This window comes from Helianthus annuus, chromosome 10 (genome assembly GCF_002127325.2).
Source record: "Helianthus annuus cultivar XRQ/B chromosome 10, HanXRQr2.0-SUNRISE, whole genome shotgun sequence".
NCBI lineage: Eukaryota > Viridiplantae > Streptophyta > Magnoliopsida > Asterales > Asteraceae > Helianthus > Helianthus annuus.
In genome coordinates this window covers 36,579,196-36,600,299 of record NC_035442.2, presented here as the reverse complement: position 1 = coordinate 36,600,299, position 21,104 = coordinate 36,579,196, and the positions used below count along the sequence as shown (strand labels likewise).

Below are 21,104 nucleotides of genomic sequence, written 5' to 3'. Positions count from 1 at the left end.
CAACTGGTAAACATTTGGAAGGGAAACATTGGGTAAATAACTTAATCGGTTTTGGTTATTGCCTGGAGGGCAATGGGGGTGATTAGTTGATAGCGCTATAGGTACTAATTATCTGGGTTTCACTATGGTTGTTTAGAGGCACACTCCTCGGTTACGTAAGGGCGGTTCCCCTAGGGTAACTAACTGGACAACATAGTGGGTTGCTAAGAGGCACACTCCTCGGTTACGTAAGGGTGTAGTCCCTAGGGTAACTAACTTGAGCAACATCGTAACACAACATTGAATCGCATTAACATATATCTGGTAACACAACACGTAAGCAACACTTTGAACTCACCAGCGTAGTCTGACACACTTGTTTGCATGCTTGTAGGTCGTTAACGCTTGGAACATGGACTTGCTATCTGGGAGTGCTGGAGTGGTCATGGATCGAGACTCTTGGGTGACTTATAAACGTTACATTGATTTTGAATGTTATCATGAACTATTACTAAACGAATTAATACATGCTTCCGCTACACAACTTTTGAGAATTGATAACATGTTGATAATTTATATTAGTAGTTAAGGTCATGATGTATTTAATATCTATCATTGGTTCAATGTGATTGGTGGCTCGAACTCTGATGCGTAACACGCCTCGCGGGGTTTTCGCAGGTGGAATTTTGGGGGTGTTACAGTTGGTATCAGAGCCACTGGTTATAGTGAACTAGGTTTTAAAACGATTTGTAAAACCAGACTATAACCGAACAATTTCGAAAATCGATCATGACACTCAGCTCCAGATTGCAAGGTTCGTCTCTCTCTCACTTTATACGTTACTTGCTTAGCAGTCACACACTCACAGCGTACATGAACTGAAACATTTAACACCATAGTGACTCGATAGTGTGACACTACTCTTTGACTCATGTAAACCATAGAACTGTGATATCATCTGTTGTGTTGTTTGAACGGGGGAAACTTCGAGCGCAAGCTAAGAGGCACTGAGATAAGCATGCAAATTGCCTTATTATTATGGGTGCACACTTAATAATAACGCGGGGTGCATGCAAGTCCCAGTGAGGCTTATCGAGCGTGAGAAGGGTTCTGCCTTACTCTGTGTGAACTTAGTAGTACGTAAATATCAGTATGATACTTGACTCCTATCTCGTTTCGATTCCTAAATCGGTTTATTCCCAACTATAGAAACATGAGTGGACGAGGACACGGACGTGGTAACATCACCATGACTCAGGCTGAGTTGACTGACCTAATCAATACTCGCATAGCTGAGGCTTTAGCAGCCTATCAAGCTGGTACGGAATGTACCAAGTCCTCTTAACTCTTAAACCATGTACACGTCTTTTCATTCCTATAATGTGTTTCCTCCCGTTATTTAGGTCAGCAAGCGCAACCCCAACCTAACCAGCCTGTGTGTACCTTCAAGATGTTTATGGACTGCAAGCCACAGACCTTCACTGGGACTGAAGGGGCTGTGGGACTCCTAAGATGGTTCGAAAAAGCAGAGTCCGTGTTTGCTATCTGTAACTGTCCCGCTGGGGACAGGGTGAAATATGCTGCGGGTACCTTAGCTGATGGTGCCCTAACATGGTGGAACGCTCAAGTGCAGTTGTTGGGCATTGAGGCAGCGAATGCCACAACTTGGGAAGATTTTAAAGAACTGATCAGGGAGGAGTACTGTCCTCGGGATGAAATCGAGAAACTGGAAAACGAGTATTACAACTTGAAGATGGTTGGGTCTGAAGTTGAAGCGTATGTGAAGCGACAATACGAACTGGCCGACATGTGCCCAAACTTGTCCCGGCCTATGCCTAGGAGAATTGAGTTATTCATCAGAGGGTTACCTCCGCGTGTGAAGAGCTTGGTCACTGCAGCCCATCTCAATGATTTGACACAGATCGTTCGTCTGACTCACAAGATAGTGGATCAAGAGGTGGAGAGCGGATCGTTACCTCCGCGCATTTCAGCCACTGCTGCTGCGACACCCACTGCTACTGCATCTGCTAATGATAACAAACGAAAGTGGAGCGACTACGACAAAGCATCCAGTGCTGGTCAGACTCAGAAAAGGCCAAACAACAGCAACCGCAACGTCAGCCAGTCGTCTTCTGTCAATCAAGGCCAGGGAAGTGGCCACAGTCAGGGTTCGTATGCAGGGAGAAAGCCACGATGCAACGGGTGTGGCTATCATCATTGGGGGCCGTGTGGTCGGACGTGTAACAAATGTGGTAAGTCAGGCCATGAGGCCAGGGATTGTAGGGCCTCACAACCCAAACACCAGCAGCAACAGAACCAGCAAGACCAAGGACAACAGGGGCAACCACCCCAGCAGAACCAGGGCTTCAGGAAGGGGTGCTATCAGTGTGGTGATGAGGGTCACTTTAAACGGGATTGCCCTCAGTTAAACCAGAACGCCAACAACAACAACCGCCAGAATAACGACAATGCTGGAAACAACAGCAATGGCAACGAGGCAAGAGGTCGAGCTTTCGTGTTAGGACAAGGGGACGCGATGAACGATATTTGAACTTATAACTTATTTTGGGTTTTCATTATTATGTTTTCGCTACTCAGACAAAGTTTGGTTTGAACATCAATCGTATTGGGTTTTATGAATTATTTTAACTACTATACTTTATGTTTGACATGATGGATGGTTTGATATTATTGAACGCACCTACCGTATTTATGAACCTTATGAACAGGGTGTGCAAACCCTATCTTGACAAGTTCTTCATTGTCTTCATCGACGACATTCTGATCTACTCCAAGAGTCAGGAGGAGCATGAGCAGCATCTATGCCTTATTTTGGGGCTTCTTCGAAAGGAACAGCCGTACGCCAAGTTTTCGAAATGTGACTTCTGGCTTCGTGAAGTCCACTTCTTAGGCCACGTAGCGAACAAGGATGGGATTCATGTCGATCCATCCAAGGTAGACTCGATCAGGAACTGGCCTGCACCACGTACGCCAACGGAGATACGCCAATTCTTGGGTTTGGCAGGTTACTACGGACGGTATATCAAGGATTTCTCGAAGATTGCGCAGCCACTTACACTACTGGCACAGAAGGGTGTCACCTATCGTTAAGGAGAGCCCCAGGAGACTGCTTTTCAGCACCTGAAGGATAGGCTTTGCAGCGCACTTATTTTCCCTTGCCAGAGGGCACAGATGATTTCATAGTATATCGTGACGCATCCATCCAAGGTCTCGGGTGTGTATTAATGCAGTGTGACAAGGTCATTGTTTACGCTCCGCGCCAACTTAAGAATCACGAACGGAACTACACGACACACGATTTAGAGCTGGGAGCTGCAGTTTTCGCGCTTAGGATATAGCGGCACTACCTGTACGGTACCCGGTGCACGATTTACACCGATCACAAAATTAGCCCCCAGGCGTTGTAAGGTATCTATAGATCGAGTTCGTCGAAACTCACTTCAAGCCATTGTTTTAGATCAATTTTCGGGACGAAAATTCTTTCAAGTTGGGGATGATGTGACACCCCGCGAAAACGCCTAACAAAACTAGCTTCCTCAGTGACTGTTTGCTAAATTTCGGGACGAAATTTTCTTCAAGTTGGGGATGATGTGACAACCCGAACGTTCATGTTAGTATTATGCAAATCGCTCGCGAAGCCGTCTATGCATTTCTGACCGTTTATGCACTTCATAATTAGCTACCACTACATTCATGGGAACGTGGAATACTAATTAGTGACTATAACTAATAAATAAAACATGATATAATGAATGTGGGTTGCATGGATTTCATTGGTACGTATCAACTGATTAACTACATAACCGTATCATAGTGATAGTAACATGAAGGGAATATTTGGTAACACGACGCGCAACAACTGTATGTCTAATGGTGTAGATGATTGGTGCATGTATCGTTGAATAGAATAGACGAGGCTACCTTATCCATACTACATATTTATTGTTATAACCGACCCATCAGTCCAATTCATATAACCGGCCCAACCCTTTCATTCATTGTCTGTCCAAACTCTTATAATCGGCCCAACATCCTCTCTAAGCCATCATTCGGTCAGCCCATATAGTTATAACTAACCATTTATTTATTAAAGGAGCCCATTTAATCACTGGCCCAACATCCTAATCCGTTTGGGATATGGCATACGTATTATAATCAGAGTCAAATCTGATAACAAACTCTCCTCCATATATCTCTCTCTCAAATCCTCACACGCATAGAAGATTCCCCTCTCCTTTGATCGTGCGAACTCAGCAGGAAACCCCCCCTCTCTTCTTATTGATTCGTATCAGACCATAGGAGACCCTCTCTTTTGTTCGAGCTACATTCTGATCTATCAAGTACCGGTGAGTAAATTACGTTATTCAAGTTGTGTTGATAAGTTGTTACATGATGTGCATGGTATTAAGATTATAATATTAGGGTTATAATAGACATCGTATGAAACATACTGTTGGATTTAGTCCAGTTATATGATGAGTGTGTATGTTCGCGGTTGTGTTGGAACCCTATTGGACCGAAGTGAACTTTGGGCGGCTAGTGTATGGGTAATATAATAAGGCCAAGTATATATATCAAAGTATGATCCGGTTGTCAGCATGTAATGGATATAAGGTAAGGGGCGGCCCATGCAACCAATAGGAGATTGATGTGTGCCGCCAAAGTTGCTTTAGTATATTGTGTGTGCACATAAAGGTAGTGCCGCCCACCTTGGTTATGTTTTGGTCCAATCAAAATAGCATGTTTGTTTACATCAAAAGTGATAAATATGATTGTTTATGAGTGTCGGTAATTGTGTTCAAAGAAACATATAAAAGGCATGTGACTTTGGTGATGGTTGATCATCTATTGGACCGCTTGAAGGTCCAATGGGGGGGAGGTTTGGTTGTCACTAGTAATTAAGTGTTGAAAAGGTGGGTCATGAGTTGTAGCCGTAGGGATGGGTGCTTGGGTTGGTAATCGGTTGTGAGGGCCTATGGGAATGAAGTTTCATGACTACATGATCTAAACAAGAGCATATGGCCATTAAATGAAAAGTGTCAGTAAGATATTGTATGTGCATGGGTGATAAATTTTATTGATTGGCTAGTAGGGATTTCGGTCCAAAGGGTGGTCGCCACTTAGGCGATGTTGTCACTTTGTGTACTGATAGTTACTAACTCTATTAAGTATGTGATTCAGTTAAGTTATTTACTTGATTAACTCTGTTAGTTGATAAATCGGTTAGTTCGTTAATTCAGTAACCCTGTTAGTTTAGTAACCATGTCAGTTTATTAACTATGTTAAGTCATAAGTTCTGTTAAGTTTGTTAACGCTGATGAACACGTCAACTACCTTAAGTATGTTACCCAAGTTATGTTACTATGTTATGCATGCAAATTCTGTTATGTATGTTGTGTGGGTTAACTCGGTCAAGCATATTAACTCTGTTAACTCAGTTAGGCTAGCATGAATGTAAATTTATAATTCAGGTTAGATTGGATCGAGAACCAAATTTCGTGAAGCATAAGTTGGTGAACTTGAATAACTGTTTACGTGTTAATTGATATTAATTATCCCGTACACTTTGTGATTCCGATTGTATGTGAAACTTTATCAACCTGAACTGACTATGTATACATGCATACTTTAGGCTTTGATTGATTATTTGCGAGCTTATAGTTTATCATACCGAGCAAACCAAGGTGAGTTCACTGCACTTTTCTCAAGCATGCGTCCCGGTGGTTTGGGACAACTGGTAAACATTTGGAAGGGAAACATTGGGTAAATAACTTAATCGGTTTTGGTTATTGCCTGGAGGGCAATGGGGGTGATTAGTTGATAGCGCTATAGGTACTAATTATCTGGGTTTCACTATGGTTGTTTAGAGGCACACTCCTCGGTTACGTAAGGGCGGTTCCCCTAGGGTAACTAACTGGACAACATAGTGGGTTGCTAAGAGGCACACTCCTCGGTTACGTAAGGGTGTAGTCCCTAGGGTAACTAACTTGAGCAACATCGTAACACAACATTGAATCGCATTAACATATATCTGGTAACACAACACGTAAGCAACACTTTGAACTCACCAGCGTAGTCTGACACACTTGTTTGCATGCTTGTAGGTCGTTAACGCTTGGAACATGGACTTGCTATCTGGGAGTGCTGGAGTGGTCATGGATCGAGACTCTTGGGTGACTTATAAACGTTACATTGATTTTGAATGTTATCATGAACTATTACTAAACGAATTAATACATGCTTCCGCTACACAACTTTTGAGAATTGATAACATGTTGATAATTTATATTAGTAGTTAAGGTCATGATGTATTTAATATCTATCATTGGTTCAATGTGATTGGTGGCTCGAACTCTGATGCGTAACACGCCTCGCGGGGTTTTCGCAGGTGGAATTTTGGGGGTGTTACACCCCTCGCACAATAGATCCCCAATTTAAACCCCTCAATGAGAAACCCCTATCACCAAGACTCGAACTTGAGACCTTGAGGGGAAAACTCACCCAGACCCACCATAAATGGAACTTAAATACCCGTGGCCACCACTATAGAAAGCAGGGGCGGACCTACCTCTTTGGTAGGGGTAACCCCCGCTACCACTTGGTCGGAAAAAATTTAGAAAAATTAGTGTAAATTTTGGAAAAATTTGACGTTTTTTCGATTTCGTTACGGCTTATTTATAACACGTTACCTCTTGGTCGGAATCCTAGATCCGCCACTGATAGAAAGGCTTGGCTACAAGTCTTGACCATCATCCCACTCTGAAATAGGATGAAGTGTCGCTATCATAGAATAAAAAAAAAATTAAAAACATGCCATTTTACCTTTGATTTTGTAAAAATATCATATCATGTCACCTATTCAAGTAATCAGAATTAATGACTAGACATTATAGTGGTTGCTTGAGCTGTGGTTGAAGGGTGGGCGTGGATTTTTGTTATTTATAATAATGGTAATGGTTTAGAAGATAACTAAACAAGGTGTCTCACAAAATTTATGTGATGGCAATCCACTCGTCAAATATCATTTCATTAATTTGCTTTAAAAAGAATAACAGGTTACCTTATCTTCGCGATAAAATTTGCTTTTAAAAGAAATAACAGGTTACTTTGTATTCGCGATAAAATTTGCAAGTTAGGTATGCTAATTTAAAGTGCTTGTATTTCACTACTGACTATTACAATACATATCATATCATATATATTTTATAAATAAAGTTAACCCCTTTGTGATCTTAAGGTTTCTTGAAAAATAAAGAAAGAGCAACTGAAACCAACACTTAAGTGCGAATAACATTTAACCCTAAACATAAACATGTGTTGATTATATATTATCATTGATCATACCTCCACTTAGTTTCACACAATGCATATCTTCCTTCTAACATTATTTAATTCGCTAGAACATATATATTTGGTACCACTTAGATTATGTGGTGTTTGGTAAAAACAAGTGTAGCATCCACCATCCTCTTATATGACAAGATCTAATAGAAACAAGAAGTAAATGTGACAAAGATGCAATCCATTGGATGTATTGACAAGGGAACAATCTACCTGTCTTTGAGAGCTCTAGTTAGTTCTTGACCACTTTTTTGTTTAGATAAATATTTGTTTTTATGATTTATTTATTTATGATAAAATAATATGTAAGATTTATGTGTTAAACAAAAGATGCTGATAAGATAATCTAATGAAACCACGTTTCAATTATCTCATGCGTACTTTACTCGCTAAGTATTTCTAGAAACGTAATTATGTGGATTGTAATAGAAATTAGGGTAGAAGACAAACTCTTGTAAAAAAAATATATCTATGACTTGATAAACCAAGCTAATGAATAGTGCTTGGACCATTAAGAAGTTGTCATTGAAAAGTTGCCACGTGGCAACTTCTTAATGGTCCAAACACATTTCATTGCATTTCACGTGTCAACTTTTTTTTCGGTGCGGTTTTGTTCAGTATCGGTACATAAAGGTAAAAACTGAAACAAGCCTTGTACAGAAAACGCCAAAAGTTGATATCGAATTGATATTGAAATTCTTTTAGTTCCGGAAATTCGGTACTACTACCCGATACCATTTGCTCATTCTTGATCACGGGTACCGTACAAACAACAATGTTATCTACAACTTTTTTTCCTTCAACTTTTAATGATTTCTTTTTTTTTTAGTTTTAGGGGTAGGATGGGCTCGGTGTTAACCGAAACCGAATCGATACTGATACCAAAAATACCGGTTACAATACTGGTATATAAAGGTAAAACCCCGTAGCGAATCAGTACCAGGAACGCCAAAAGTCAGGTTTTCATGTTAAAAAAGATGATACAACATGTTAAAAAAATGATACAAGACCAAATAAATTTAAATTTAAACTATATAAGATAAATAGTTATCTTTTTGTATAACGTAAATAAAATATACTACATCTTCATCTTTATCTTTATAATATAACTAGTTTTTGCCCTGCCCACGTTGCGGGGCAATAATCCAAGTATTTCTCTCTCATAATATGTATGTCTGTGTTTCAGTTACTTGTACATACTACACATAACACGATCTCAAAAAAAAAAAAAAAAATCGAGTCAATAAATTAAAACAAAAACACTACCAGACTTTTACTAAAAAAAACTAAAACAATTGGAAAACTATAATTTTAAGCAAAATGGAAAATTTTCAGGAAAAATTAGCATGTAACAGGCATGCCTGAACGAATAAAAATTAAACGTATGCCCGTCCGCGTTGCAGGGCGTTAAATCAAATATTTCTTAGTTTCATAAGTATTTAGGTTACTTGTACATACTACTTATAACACGATCTAAGAAAATACATCGAGACAACCAATTAAACGAAAACACAACCATAATTTTGCTAAAAAAATTAAAACAATAACATGTCTGTAATTTTGAGCTGGGGGTAAAATACTGATTTATCAGGACCAATGAGTGAGTGTTAGACAACTGTTTGACACAATAAAAGTTACATTGAGTTAACCAAGCAAAATAAAACAATACTATAGTTTTGCAAAAAAAAAAAAAAAAAAAGTAAATCGATGGTAAGATCATAATTTTTACTGTGGGAGAAATCGTACATTTTGAAATGGGAGCAAAATCATAATTTTGAACAGAGGGCAAAATCATAAAAATATTTTGAACTGGGGACGAAATCATAATTTTAAACTGAAGGCAAAATCATATTTTTGAGCTATGGTAGAAAACATGATTTTATTTTGAAATGTGGGCAAAAACGTAATTCAGAGTTGGGGGCAAAATCGTAATTCTGAGCTAGGGGCAAAAACATATTTTTATTTTGAAGGGAGGCAAAAGCGTAATTTCAGACGGAGGGCGAAACCGTAAATTTAAACTGGGAGTAGAATTAGAAATGGGCTTTTGAACTGAGGAGAAAAGCATAAATTTTGAGCCAGAGCAAAAATATAATTTTATTTTGAATTAGGGGCAAAAACGTATTTTTAAACAAAGGACGAAACCGTAATTTTAAGCTGGGAATAAAATTAAATTAAAAATGGGTGGTTCAATAGAGAAGTTGGCACTATTCCCTCAATTGGTTTTTGTATATGTAGTGCCTGGCACTATTCCCTCAATTGGTTTTTGTACATGTAGGATAATAAAAACTTATTAAATGGTAAAAAAAGTTAACCTACGAAAAACATAGATAACTAGATGTTCAAAGCAGGTTAACCTAAACAAAAAAAAATAAATAAATAAAAAGTGTTTAGTTTGTTATTGTTATTAATCAAATAGATTGATACGCTTCTTTGCTTAAATCTTTTTATTCGATTTTTGTAAGCATCCAAGACACAAACCTTATTTTTTTTATATCTGAATTAGAATGACACGTGTTCAAAATGAATTTTTGTTTATTAGAATTTTTTTTTTCATTCAAGATATTCGTTTATTAATATAATCAGAAAACTTGTTAAGTTACATCAAAACAGAAGGTAGACGGGCAACAAGCTGCGCCGCCAACCCTTTCTGAATTGCAAACCCCAACCTCCCGAACACAAACCCCTGCCCCCTTGGGGTCGAACAATTGCTGTGGATAACCCGTTGAACCCTCGTCAAGAAGTTGATGGCTTCTGACGCTAGGGAGCCAAAAATATCAAAGACAAAAGGGATAAAGACATGTTGGTTCTCTGCGCAAGCTTTAGCGTGCTTATCCACTTTCTTTGATTCTGCCTTTCCTGCAGCTAGTCCAGCTACAAACCCGTTTTCCCTTAAACCAACCAAAGGGGAAACCCCCGTGAGGTCTACACAAGCATGTTTCCCCCTAGCCCACCCAAAGACGAGCAGATCCGCTGGTCGCAGAGTAGATCTCCCTTCCATAGGGTCCGTGAGAAAATTCACACGGGCCTCTTTCTTAGCAGAAATCCCAGCTCTTCTTAAGATGTCCCCCAAAACATCTCGCACCCAGTCATGCCGATATTTAAACCCAGAGAGCTCTTTACAGTGAACTGCGTGCTCCCCATATTTATCCATACAAGCTTTACGACATATCAGGCAGGTTTCATCTTCTGAGTACATAGGGATCATTAGCTGGTATTTGAGAATGGTTCTATATTCTACTGCCGACATGCATTGTCCTAACCCCTCAATCGGGATAACGGTCAAAAATTCCTGAGCATGGGGACCCTTCAGACACTCAAACACCGCCTTCTGGCGGGGTGACAAATCAAAAGCTTCTCCCAGGCTTTGAGCGATTTTGCTAAAAAGTGCATTCGCCAAAGTTTTTTGCGGCTTCGAGAGGGCGGTGTCCTTGCTAGAGAAACCGCCAATATCCAAGTCTGAGAGAGAGACAATAGAATAGAATGAATTTTTGTTTATTAGTATAGAGAGATGATTAGGTACAAAGAAACTTGATAAAAGTCACATTCTCTAAATATCTCTTATCTCTAATTTGAATAAAAAACTTTTTTTTTTTCGTTAAAAACAAGAATCATCCAAAAATATTCCGCACATACCCTGTAAGTTCTAGTTTGACCCTTCATCTTGGTTTTGGGTCTAGTTTCATACGTTTTTTTCTTTTTTATTTCCAACACTATCGTTGGTTTAATAAAAACTTCTGTCACATCAACGACACATAGATAATAATTTTTTACCAACCTATCCTTTAATTGTTACATTGTAATTTAACTAAAAATTGAAAACAAAAGAAAAAAAAAGACATCCAAAGTGTGATTGGTTGATTGGTGTGAACCCCACAACCTTACCCCTTTAACTTCTGTTAATCGCTTCACGCCCCTCTGATAACACCCCTTTAATTCCCGCGGCATAGTTTTGAGGAGCGTTATTGGCTGATGTGGACAGTGGTGTCAACCAAAACGAATAGCCTGAAAAATAAATGTATTTATGTCCAGGACAAACAATGACCAACATAACCTTAACGATCCAAATGCAAATCAATGAACACTTGCAAGTTTTTTTTTTTATACTAGTAGATATGTCCATTTCATATATACACAGTACCTAAATCAAATATGTGTGTAGAAATATCTATATTTATGAATGTGTTTTCTCTTAAAAGTGTATAATATCGACTCTAAATGTGTTTTAATATAAACGTATAATATTACATGGTAAAAGTATATTGAAGAATATAAAATAAAACCTTAAAAGTAATTAACGAAGAAAAAACTAAAAGACAATGAAGTGACATCAAAAGTAAACCACGTTTTATGTATATGAGTGTGAATTTCTAATACCACACCAAGCTAACATAAATTTCATGAGTTTAAGTTTACTTTAATTAGAAGACGTCATATTTGGGTCAAACCCCCAAACACGTTTATTTTATCGGATCATGTTTGTATTAATCTTCTTGTTCAAGAGTTAACTTGTGTTAACATGCTTTTTTAAAACATTTGTCCGTGCAATAAATAAATAGAATTATGCATTTTATGCGAAAATATAGAAAGTAAAAAAAGAGAATTGGACACAATGTTTCATAGTTTAAAATAACTCTTTTATTAGCATTCATATCTTTTATGGTAAAATTTCTAAATTAATTTATTAGTATGCACGAAAGAAACTTAAATACTTTTTAAGATTAAAATTAAATAAATCTTATACACTTCGGTTCATCTGTTAATCAACTAACTTCATGTTTTAAACATCCATAATGAAAAACAAACTTAAAGGGTCGATCATGTTGTATTTAGAACTTAAAGGGCCAATCTTTACAACACTAATAAACCAGGGACCAATTATGCAGTTTTATAATAAAACAACAATTGATATTTTGGGTGGACTTTAGTTGCCCTATATGATCTACACTCCATTGATGATTAACATCACATTACTTCAAAGCAATAAACTTTGTTATTAATTAATCATCTTTCTCTCTCACAGTAGACTTCCGAATCTTTATCCCCAATTCTTACACAAGGTATGAACTTCTTTTATCTGGTTTTTTTTTTCTTTTATTAATTTAATGATGAGTTTTGATTGCAATTATGATATAAGTTTGTGTCTTTAGCTTGTTTTTTGTGTAAAGATTTGTGGGTTTTGTATGATATGATGATCATGATCTATGGTTCTGATTCTTGTTATGAATTATGATAAAAAGTTGTGATCTTTAAGAAAAAGCAAGATCGATAAGTTATCGTTAGGGTTTGTGTTTTTGCTTTCCCCTTTTTTGTATTTTTTTTATTTGATTTGGGTTCTTGAATACGGTCTTTGCAGTTTATGTAAGTTTTGTTCATATGGGTAACTTGGAAATTTGATTTTTAAGTGTTGGTTGACTTTATTATCTCAAGTAAGTAGTTGATCGCTTGCAGGGGCGAAGTATAGAGGGGGGTTGTTCCGCTCAGTAGTGTTATATATGTAGTTTTTGTATAGAAATTTTTGGGTATATACGTTTTCGACCCCCCGTCATTCGGGTCAAGCTTTGCCACCGATCGCTTATAAGTTAATGATTTTTATCAATTCTTTTGTGATATACTTGTTTCAGTTGATTGGTTTTATTTTGTATATACTGTTACTCTTTTTTTTTTTTTTTTCAAAAATCGTAATATGATATTTGGAATTCTTTTATGGGCTTACGGCACCTTTCGAAATCGAAATTTACAATAGTTTATTTATTTGTTTGTTTATTTTTCTTGTATATGTTGTTTTGTTTATGTGGATTTGGTCTTGAGCACTCATTAACAATCACGCGAAAATTTCGATAACTTGCTAGCTAATTTATGATTTGAATTCTCTTACTAATTCGAATTATCATGGTTATATTGTGATTCACTTCAGGCACCATGGGTAAAAGAGTTGGGATCCTCTTCGTGTTCTTTCTGGCTGCCAGCCTGGCATGTGAAGCTCGGGATTTGACCACCACCTTGAGAAGCAAGGTTTCTGTAATTTCAGGTATTTAGTGTAATCAGATTCTTGGTGTATAATGTTTTTGTCGTTTATTTTGTAAAGCAGCCTGTTGTAACTAATGTTTTTTTATTTACTATGATCCGGGAAAATCTAATATTTTCAGTATTTTGAAAGGGTAGTTATGATATTATGAAGTTTAAAAAGATATATATGAAATATTGAAGTAAGTTAATTTAAAAGTGTTGCTCTTTTTCCTTAAAATAGTCAGCTAACTGATATGCTAATCGAGTCTTATGCAAGAATTGAAAATAATACCTTTTTCTTAACCTTGTAGTTTTGCGATCGAATGCTGAGAAGAGATTTGGTGTTTTGGGAAACATGGGTAAAAAAGACGAGTTGTGCAGTTTGTGTGAAGAATATACTAGCGAAGCTCTTATTTATCTCCAACAAAACAAGACTCAACAGGAAATTATTTCCATTCTTCACGATTCTTGCTCCAAGCTACATTCATTGAGTAAACAGGTTTGTTTTTCAAGTATTTTTGTAAGTTACAAAATTGGCGGGTCAATGAGTGAGGTTATGGGTCAAATGTGTCGGTCGGGTAAGTCAGATCGTATATTATTACGAGAGTAAGTGCCATTTTCGTCCCTGAGGTTTGGCCAGTTTTGCGACTTCCGTCCAAAGGTTTGTTTTTACGTATCTAGATCCAAAAGGTTTGAAATCTTTCCATTTTTATCCGGCTCGTTAACTCCATCCATTTTTCTCGGTTAAGTGGGGTATTTTCGTCTTTGTTGTTAACTTAAAGGGCAATTCGGTATTCTTTACTTTATGTACAAGCATTTAGCATTATGTACAAGTATTCATAAATTATAATACCCTTACTAAATAAAAAAACGAAAACACCCCTGGCTTAACGGAGAAAAATGGATGGAATTAACGAGCTGGATGAAAATGGCAAGATTTCAAACCTTTTGGATCCAGATGCGGAGAAATAAACCTTTGGACGAAAGTCGCAAAATTGGCCAAACCTGAGGGACGAAAATGACATTTTACTCTTATTAGAATAATAGTTTGGTTTTTTAATAAAATTAAATAAAAGGTATATGCATGTGAATTTAAAATATGGTTTTGTAAATAAAAGATTTGGTTTTTGAGTAAATCACATGAAAAAATTTGCGATAAAGCGCACGTCTTTTGTAACCCAATGGTCCATTTGGTTTTTTTTTGTTTGCAAAGAGATATTTAAATCAGGAAACACAATTTGTTTTTATTTAAAGAACTTCAATGTTGGTTCTTCACTTTACATTTGCATCATATGTTTATGATCTTTTACGGGTCAAAAATTTGATTCCGATATGAATTTTATTTCGGTTTTGGTCCTGTGCAGTGCATCACTTTGGTAGATTACTATGCTCCTCTATTCTTCCTTGAGCTCTCCAACATCCAGCCTGAAGACTTTTGCGGAAAAGTCAACCTTTGCAAGGAAGTCGTTGCTTACGCTCGTGAACTCTCAGAAAACAGCTGTGATGTTTGCAATTTGGCTGTTTCAGAAATCATCAAGTTGTTGGCAGATCCTGATAATCAGGTATTAGTTGTTTATAGTAATTATCAATTTGTTAGTTTGACATTTGAAAGTCAAAGCATGACAAAAAGTAAAAAATATGTTCTATTTTTATACATAGATGGGCCGGTTTACCACCTTACTGCACTATAACCGTGTTACTATCTCACGTATTTTATGCAAAAAAAAAAAAAAATATAAAATTGTTTCAATTCAAGATTTTTCATAATATTTATTTATTGTGTTTATCAGTTGCAAATCTTGGAGTTGCTTTTGAAACAATGCAAATCCGTGGAGAAATACGTGCCAAAGGTTTACTCTATTCTGAATATTTTTTTCCATTTTGTATAAATATGCCTATTGTATATGTATATTTTTTAAAGAATAATCAGTTTTTTAAACCCTTGTACACCATCTTCTCTTGCATACTAACCCGTACGACCTGTAAAGGGTACCGAAAGTACCGGTACCGAATCTGAACAAAACTGGGTACCGAATATTATGGTACAGTACGGGTACGGGTATCGGTATTTCGGTAGAGTACCCTGTTTGGTACCGCTTTGTATTTTTTTTATCTTTTGAGCAGAAATGGGTACGGATACCAATAAGGTATAACTGGTACGAGTAGTAATACAATAAGGGTACCAAATAGGTAAAATTAATACAAGTACCGTAATACGAAAATAGAACATAATATCAAATTCATTTTTGTAATCAATTTCGGTGCCGGTACCATTATTTAACCGTTCTTGTACCGAATACTGAAATCAATAAAACTGGGTACCGATACATGTAATAAATAGACAAAAACGGTAGGGTACAGGTATATTGGTATTGGTATTGATAGTATTTGGGAAAAAAAAATCTCATCCCTACGTGAAAGTTATGTTTGGTCATTTTATGCTAGTTCCTTAAATATTTAATATTCTTTTTTTGCCTTTTGACAGTGCAAGGTTCTGGTCTTTGAATACGCGCCTTTGATCCTCGCGAACGCCGAGCAGTTTCTTGAGAAAGAAGACATTTGTGCCAAGCTTCACGCCTGTGATATTAATGGACCGATTGAAGAGGCTTCTTTGGTTTCAGACAACTAAAAATGACGACTTTATGTGATACCTACTATTGTCTTCTTCCACAATGTGTACATTTATGCTGCAATCTTTACATTTGGAACCGGATAATTTCTTCGTATCAGCAACCTTGTAATTATACATTGCCTCTTATATGTGTGCTATGACATTTGTTCAAAAGATATTCTTGCCTTTTTATTGTTGGTTTTAGTCTAGCAATTGGCTGGTTCATTATTTGATTATCATGGTTATATTTGAATACTTATTGAAGGCTCTATGATTATCTTGGTTTGGGAAGGTTTATTGGGGAACACTAAAAAAGTGGAGAACAGCGGGGAACCGGCTCAAACGAACTCCGATTGGACTCATTCCAGCGGCGTTGGAACCGGCTCGTCGAATCCTAACTAAGATCTCTTAACCCTAAACCCTATATCCCAACTCCTAAACTCTAAACCCTAAAGCTAAAAAATTAAGGCTAAAACCTAAGTAAACCGTAAAATCTAAACTATAAACCCTAAAAGCTAAACCCTAAAGGCTAAACCCTAAGGCTAAACCCTAAGGCTAAACCCTAAAAGCCAAACCCTAATATATTTAGGGTTCAGGGGTTATGATTTAGGGTTTAGGGTTAAGAGATCCTAGTTAGGGTTCGACGAGATGGTTCCAACGCCGTTGGAATGAGTCCAATCGGAGTTCGTTTGAGTCGGTTCCCCACTGTTCCCCACTTTTTTAGTGTTCCCCAATAAACCTCACACTATCTTGGTTATATCTTAAGTGTTCGATAAGCGACCTAGGCTTTTGATAATCAACGGCATTGTGTTACATGTGTTGTTGATTACAGTTGGCTATTAGAATTAATAATCTGAATTCTTTAGTTAACTAGCCTTCCGATTTACTACTTCTCTTTATACAAAGCGCCAGGATTCAAGATGGAAAGGAACTAACGTACCAGTTGTGGAGAAAAATGATTTCGGAATCCACCTCTCTTCCAAATGTCAAACCGATATTATACATCTTCCCTCTTTGGACGAGGAAAAGACGTTCGATGCGTGGCTTACTGATCGGACGTGGAAGCAGCATTGTTTGGACTTGGAGTTGGGTTAGAGACACCTTCTTGGTGGCTAAAATGGAAGGGCAAGATAATGCCATGTGCATCTAACAGTGGTTGTCGTTATCATCATATTCAGTAAATCTCACAAATAGCAAAGCTAAGATAGAATCTAAGGAGGGTAAGATATAAACAACCTTATCTCTACCCCGTAAAAATAGAGATGATGCTTCCAGTAAGACCCCCAGCTTGATAATAGTTTTGAATCAAGCCTTGGACCTAAACCACATGATACTCAACAATTGGGACAAAGACCGATCAGTGCATATACCCCTTGTCTTTCGGCTATCAATGCCACCACATGATGCATGATTAACTGTCTGCCGCTTTTAACGTCTTTTTCATTAAACTAGTAAAATAGCGTTAAAATTAGTGCAATTTCACTTTTGTCCCCTTAGCGCCCACACATATATACATTATATGCGCACACCGCATGCGGGGCAACAAATGCGTGGCATGCCATCAAATAGAAAAGACAACTGGAAATGGGTGGCGGATCCAAATGTGTTCTTTGCTGTTAAATCCTTACGTCCTATGTGTAGTTAGCAACGTAATACATCGGATGGGATATAGTCATGGTTATAGAAGTCGCTAGGCGCTCCAAGGTCGGTCGAGTGAGGAGTTGCGAGTACTCAGGGAGTACTCAGACATGTTAAATTATAAAGAATTTAGTTTTTGAGAAATTATATATACGTCAAAGAGTTAATTATGGTTTTCGTCCTGTTGTTTGCCAAAAATCACTATTACAATCCATCTTCGTTAACCCCGTCCATTTATTTCACTAAGTATACGTGAAATGACCAAAATGCCCCTATTGAACCAAGTGGCAATACACATAAATTAATTAAAAAGAAGACACTAGTCACAAGATTCGAACCCGTGACATTTGTTTTGAAGTGTAGCTATTAAATCAAATGAGTTAAATGCTTGGTTGGTCCTTGTGGTTTGCAAAAATTTCATACTTGGTCCTAGTAGTTTACTAATTACACGCGTGGTCCCAAAAGTCGTCAAAAATGAACGCGGTTGGTCCCCTGACGTAACCTCTGTTAAATTTCTCAGTTAACTAGGTGTAAAATGACTATATTACCCTTGAACAATTAAAACAAAGAATAATTATTAATAAATTCAAGTGGATCCCATTTCCTAGCCCTACCCCTCCCCCACCTTCTTCTTCTTCAATCTTTCATCGCCAACATCAATCGTCCCTGTTTTATGAAATAAAACTCATCCATGTTTTGGCAAAATAAAACTCATCCCTATTTCATTCATCGTCCCTGTTTTGTTTTATAAAAGAAAACTCATCCCTGTTTTGGCAAAATCATCCAGAAACTCATGAGAACAAAATTGACAACAAAGAACCTGATTGTTGTTTCAGACTTCATCGCCAACATCAATCAATCAAAAGTTTTTAAAAATCCAATCGGAAAAACAGTTTTTTCCAACGAAACCCCGGCAAATTAGAAAAACGAAACAATGAAACTCCAAATCGAAAATTAACTGTTAATTTCTAAATCCCCTTAGCGTATGCAAAGAATCGAATATAAAAATCCTTGTTCAAAATCGAAATCACAGATTTCGTTATCCCTTGTTTGAACTCAAATCGTTTTTGTGAAAAACAAAATCAATTTTTGAAATCTTTTAGATTTCAGATCCAAAAAGAAACAAACAAAGTTTTGAACAATTTCAAACAACAGTTTAAGAACATTAGATTACAGTTTTTTTCAAATTTAAATAGAATCAGATTTTTTGAAAGTTTACTAACATCGAACAACAGTTTAAGAAAACTGTGATTTCGGTGGTCGAGGTGGTTGTGGCGGGTTGTCGGCGGTTGTGGTGGGTAACCGGTGGTGGAGGTTATGGTGGTCTAGGAAGATATCAGGAGGATTGGAGAAGAAGGTAGGGGAGGAGGACATAGAATCCACTTGACTGTTAATTTTTTTGTGGGCTTTTTAATTGTTCAAGGGTAATATAGTCATTTTACACCTAGTTAACTGAGAAATTTAACAGAGGTTACATTAGGGGACCAACCGTGTTCATTTTTGACAACTTTTGGGACCACACGTGTAATTAGTAAACCACTAGGACCAAGTATAAAATTTTTGCAAACCACATGGACCAACCAAGCATTTAACTCAAATCAAATCATTCCGTTTGTGATTTAGTTCATATCGTTTTCCTTTTAACATAAAAATCCAATATAAACTGAATTGTTTTCCTTCCTCTTTAATCGTCTTCTTCATCAACTAACTATTTGAGCTTCTCTCCAATGGTGAAATTGGAATCGTCTTCTTCATCAACCAACTGTCCCAATTCTTAACCACAACAACTAGAACAATAGTTGACTGAACAATGAGATTCTGGAATTGAAGAGGTATGGTCCCAATTCCATATCCACATGGCAGGGACCACACCACTTTTTCCATCCAGCATGGCGCCTACATCAGCAAGTAAATCTAGAAGCTTCTAGAAGCTTCTGGAAGACGTCAAGGTGGCACCAAAGATGCTCCTTCCGACAGAAAGGACGACACATCTCACCAGTAATCAAGCGCCATGTAGACCTGCAACAAATCTAGGGGCAGACCGACAACAGCAGTACGTTTTCTCCAGCATGGACGAATATCGGCGCGCCACGTGGACCACTATCCTGACCACAGCAAAGGAGACTAAGAGGATATTCCCCTTGGTCGGACAGCTGGCGCCCGATAACAGCTGGAAAGGTCGCTCCTCCCTCCTTCACCCTCTGGATATAAATAGGACCCTTCATCATTTAGGTTATCCGTTCTATTCTCCTCACTTTCACTCACAACACACACTGTTTTCTTCCTCAGAGCAGTACTTATTCTCACGCCGGAGCTCGGTTAAGAGGGAAACCCCTCTTAACGAGCTAACGGTGTTCCTGTTTAGCAGGACTCTAGTCTTTGGCGAGTAGGGAAGGAGATTGAACCCACATAAGAGACGACCCAGCTAGTTAACCATCGGTGTTAACCAGTGTTTCATCATTGGCGTCCACCGCATTTTTTGCAAACCATCTTCATCTCCTTTTTCTTCAAAAAAACTCTCCAGAATGACTGAACCAGACCCTTCTCCTCAAGTGGACGGAGAAGTCTCTTCCTTTGAACTCATTTCGGACACCGCACACGTCCAAAGGGTCCATAGGAAAGAGACCATCCAAGAAGGGCAAATAAACAATGATTTCCCTGATATCATTAGAAGCACATCCAGAGTTATCAGCCAAACTACAAATGGAGCCGCTTTCCAACCTCCATCCAGAGTTATCAACCAAACCACAAACGGAGCCACTTTCCAACCTCCACCTAGGGTAGTTAACCAAACACCTCCGGAAGTTCCAACACCAAACCATGGGGCTGGCCCCTCAGCTCCATCGGTCCAAACACAGTTGAACTTTTCGGCACTTTTAGGGCTACCTGTGTAACGTTCCGCGTTTCCATAACTTTCCATATTTAGAAACCACTGTGAGTGTTCCCTTTTTTTTAGAAAATTTTGTATCCTTGTATTCATCGTTTCGTTATAATCGTCGAAATTTTTTTGTTCTTTAGTTTAATTCGTTATAATTATGGTTATTAATCAAGGTTTGATTAATTAAACTAATTGATATTATAATCTAAAAAGTTTATTTTTATAATATCTAGTTAGCCTCGTTAGATATTAAAGTTAGTGAACTAACCTAGTTAGTTTATATATTATAAAATTATATTTCTTTTAAAGTAACGTGACTTAGTTAATTAAAAGCCCAGAGACTGTTTCGCAATTTTTGAAAGTTTGGTATTATTATAACAAAAAGAAAGAAAAAAAATAAAACCTCAAAAAGAAAACGCTGACCACGGGACTCGAACCCGGGTCACCATTCTCTTCACACGCACACATAACCACTAGGTTATGGCCTTCACATCTGACATAACCTGATCCTTTATTCTTTTAAGCGTCGTTCAGGTCAAGTCACTTGATAAACCTAAGTATATAACCCAATTTATATCCATGTTCCTTCATATTCTTGAAACCCTACATCTGATTCAAACGGCGGACCAA

At 37.6% G+C, this 21,104-nt stretch overlaps 1 protein-coding gene across 1 annotated transcript; it reads left to right on the top strand.

The window, feature by feature from the left end:
• The first annotated feature begins 12,249 nt into the window (after nucleotides 1-12,249).
• Nucleotides 12,250-16,167, top strand: LOC110884397 (prosaposin). The gene is made up of 6 exons (XM_022132107.2): nucleotides 12,250-12,398; nucleotides 13,256-13,369; nucleotides 13,659-13,846; nucleotides 14,712-14,909; nucleotides 15,138-15,197; nucleotides 15,833-16,167. The coding sequence occupies exons 2-6, from the start codon at nucleotides 13,261-13,263 to the stop codon at nucleotides 15,974-15,976; spliced, it is 699 nt and encodes a 232-aa protein (XP_021987799.1). The 5' UTR covers nucleotides 12,250-12,398; nucleotides 13,256-13,260; the 3' UTR covers nucleotides 15,977-16,167.
• Nucleotides 16,168-21,104: the final 4,937 nt, after the last annotated feature.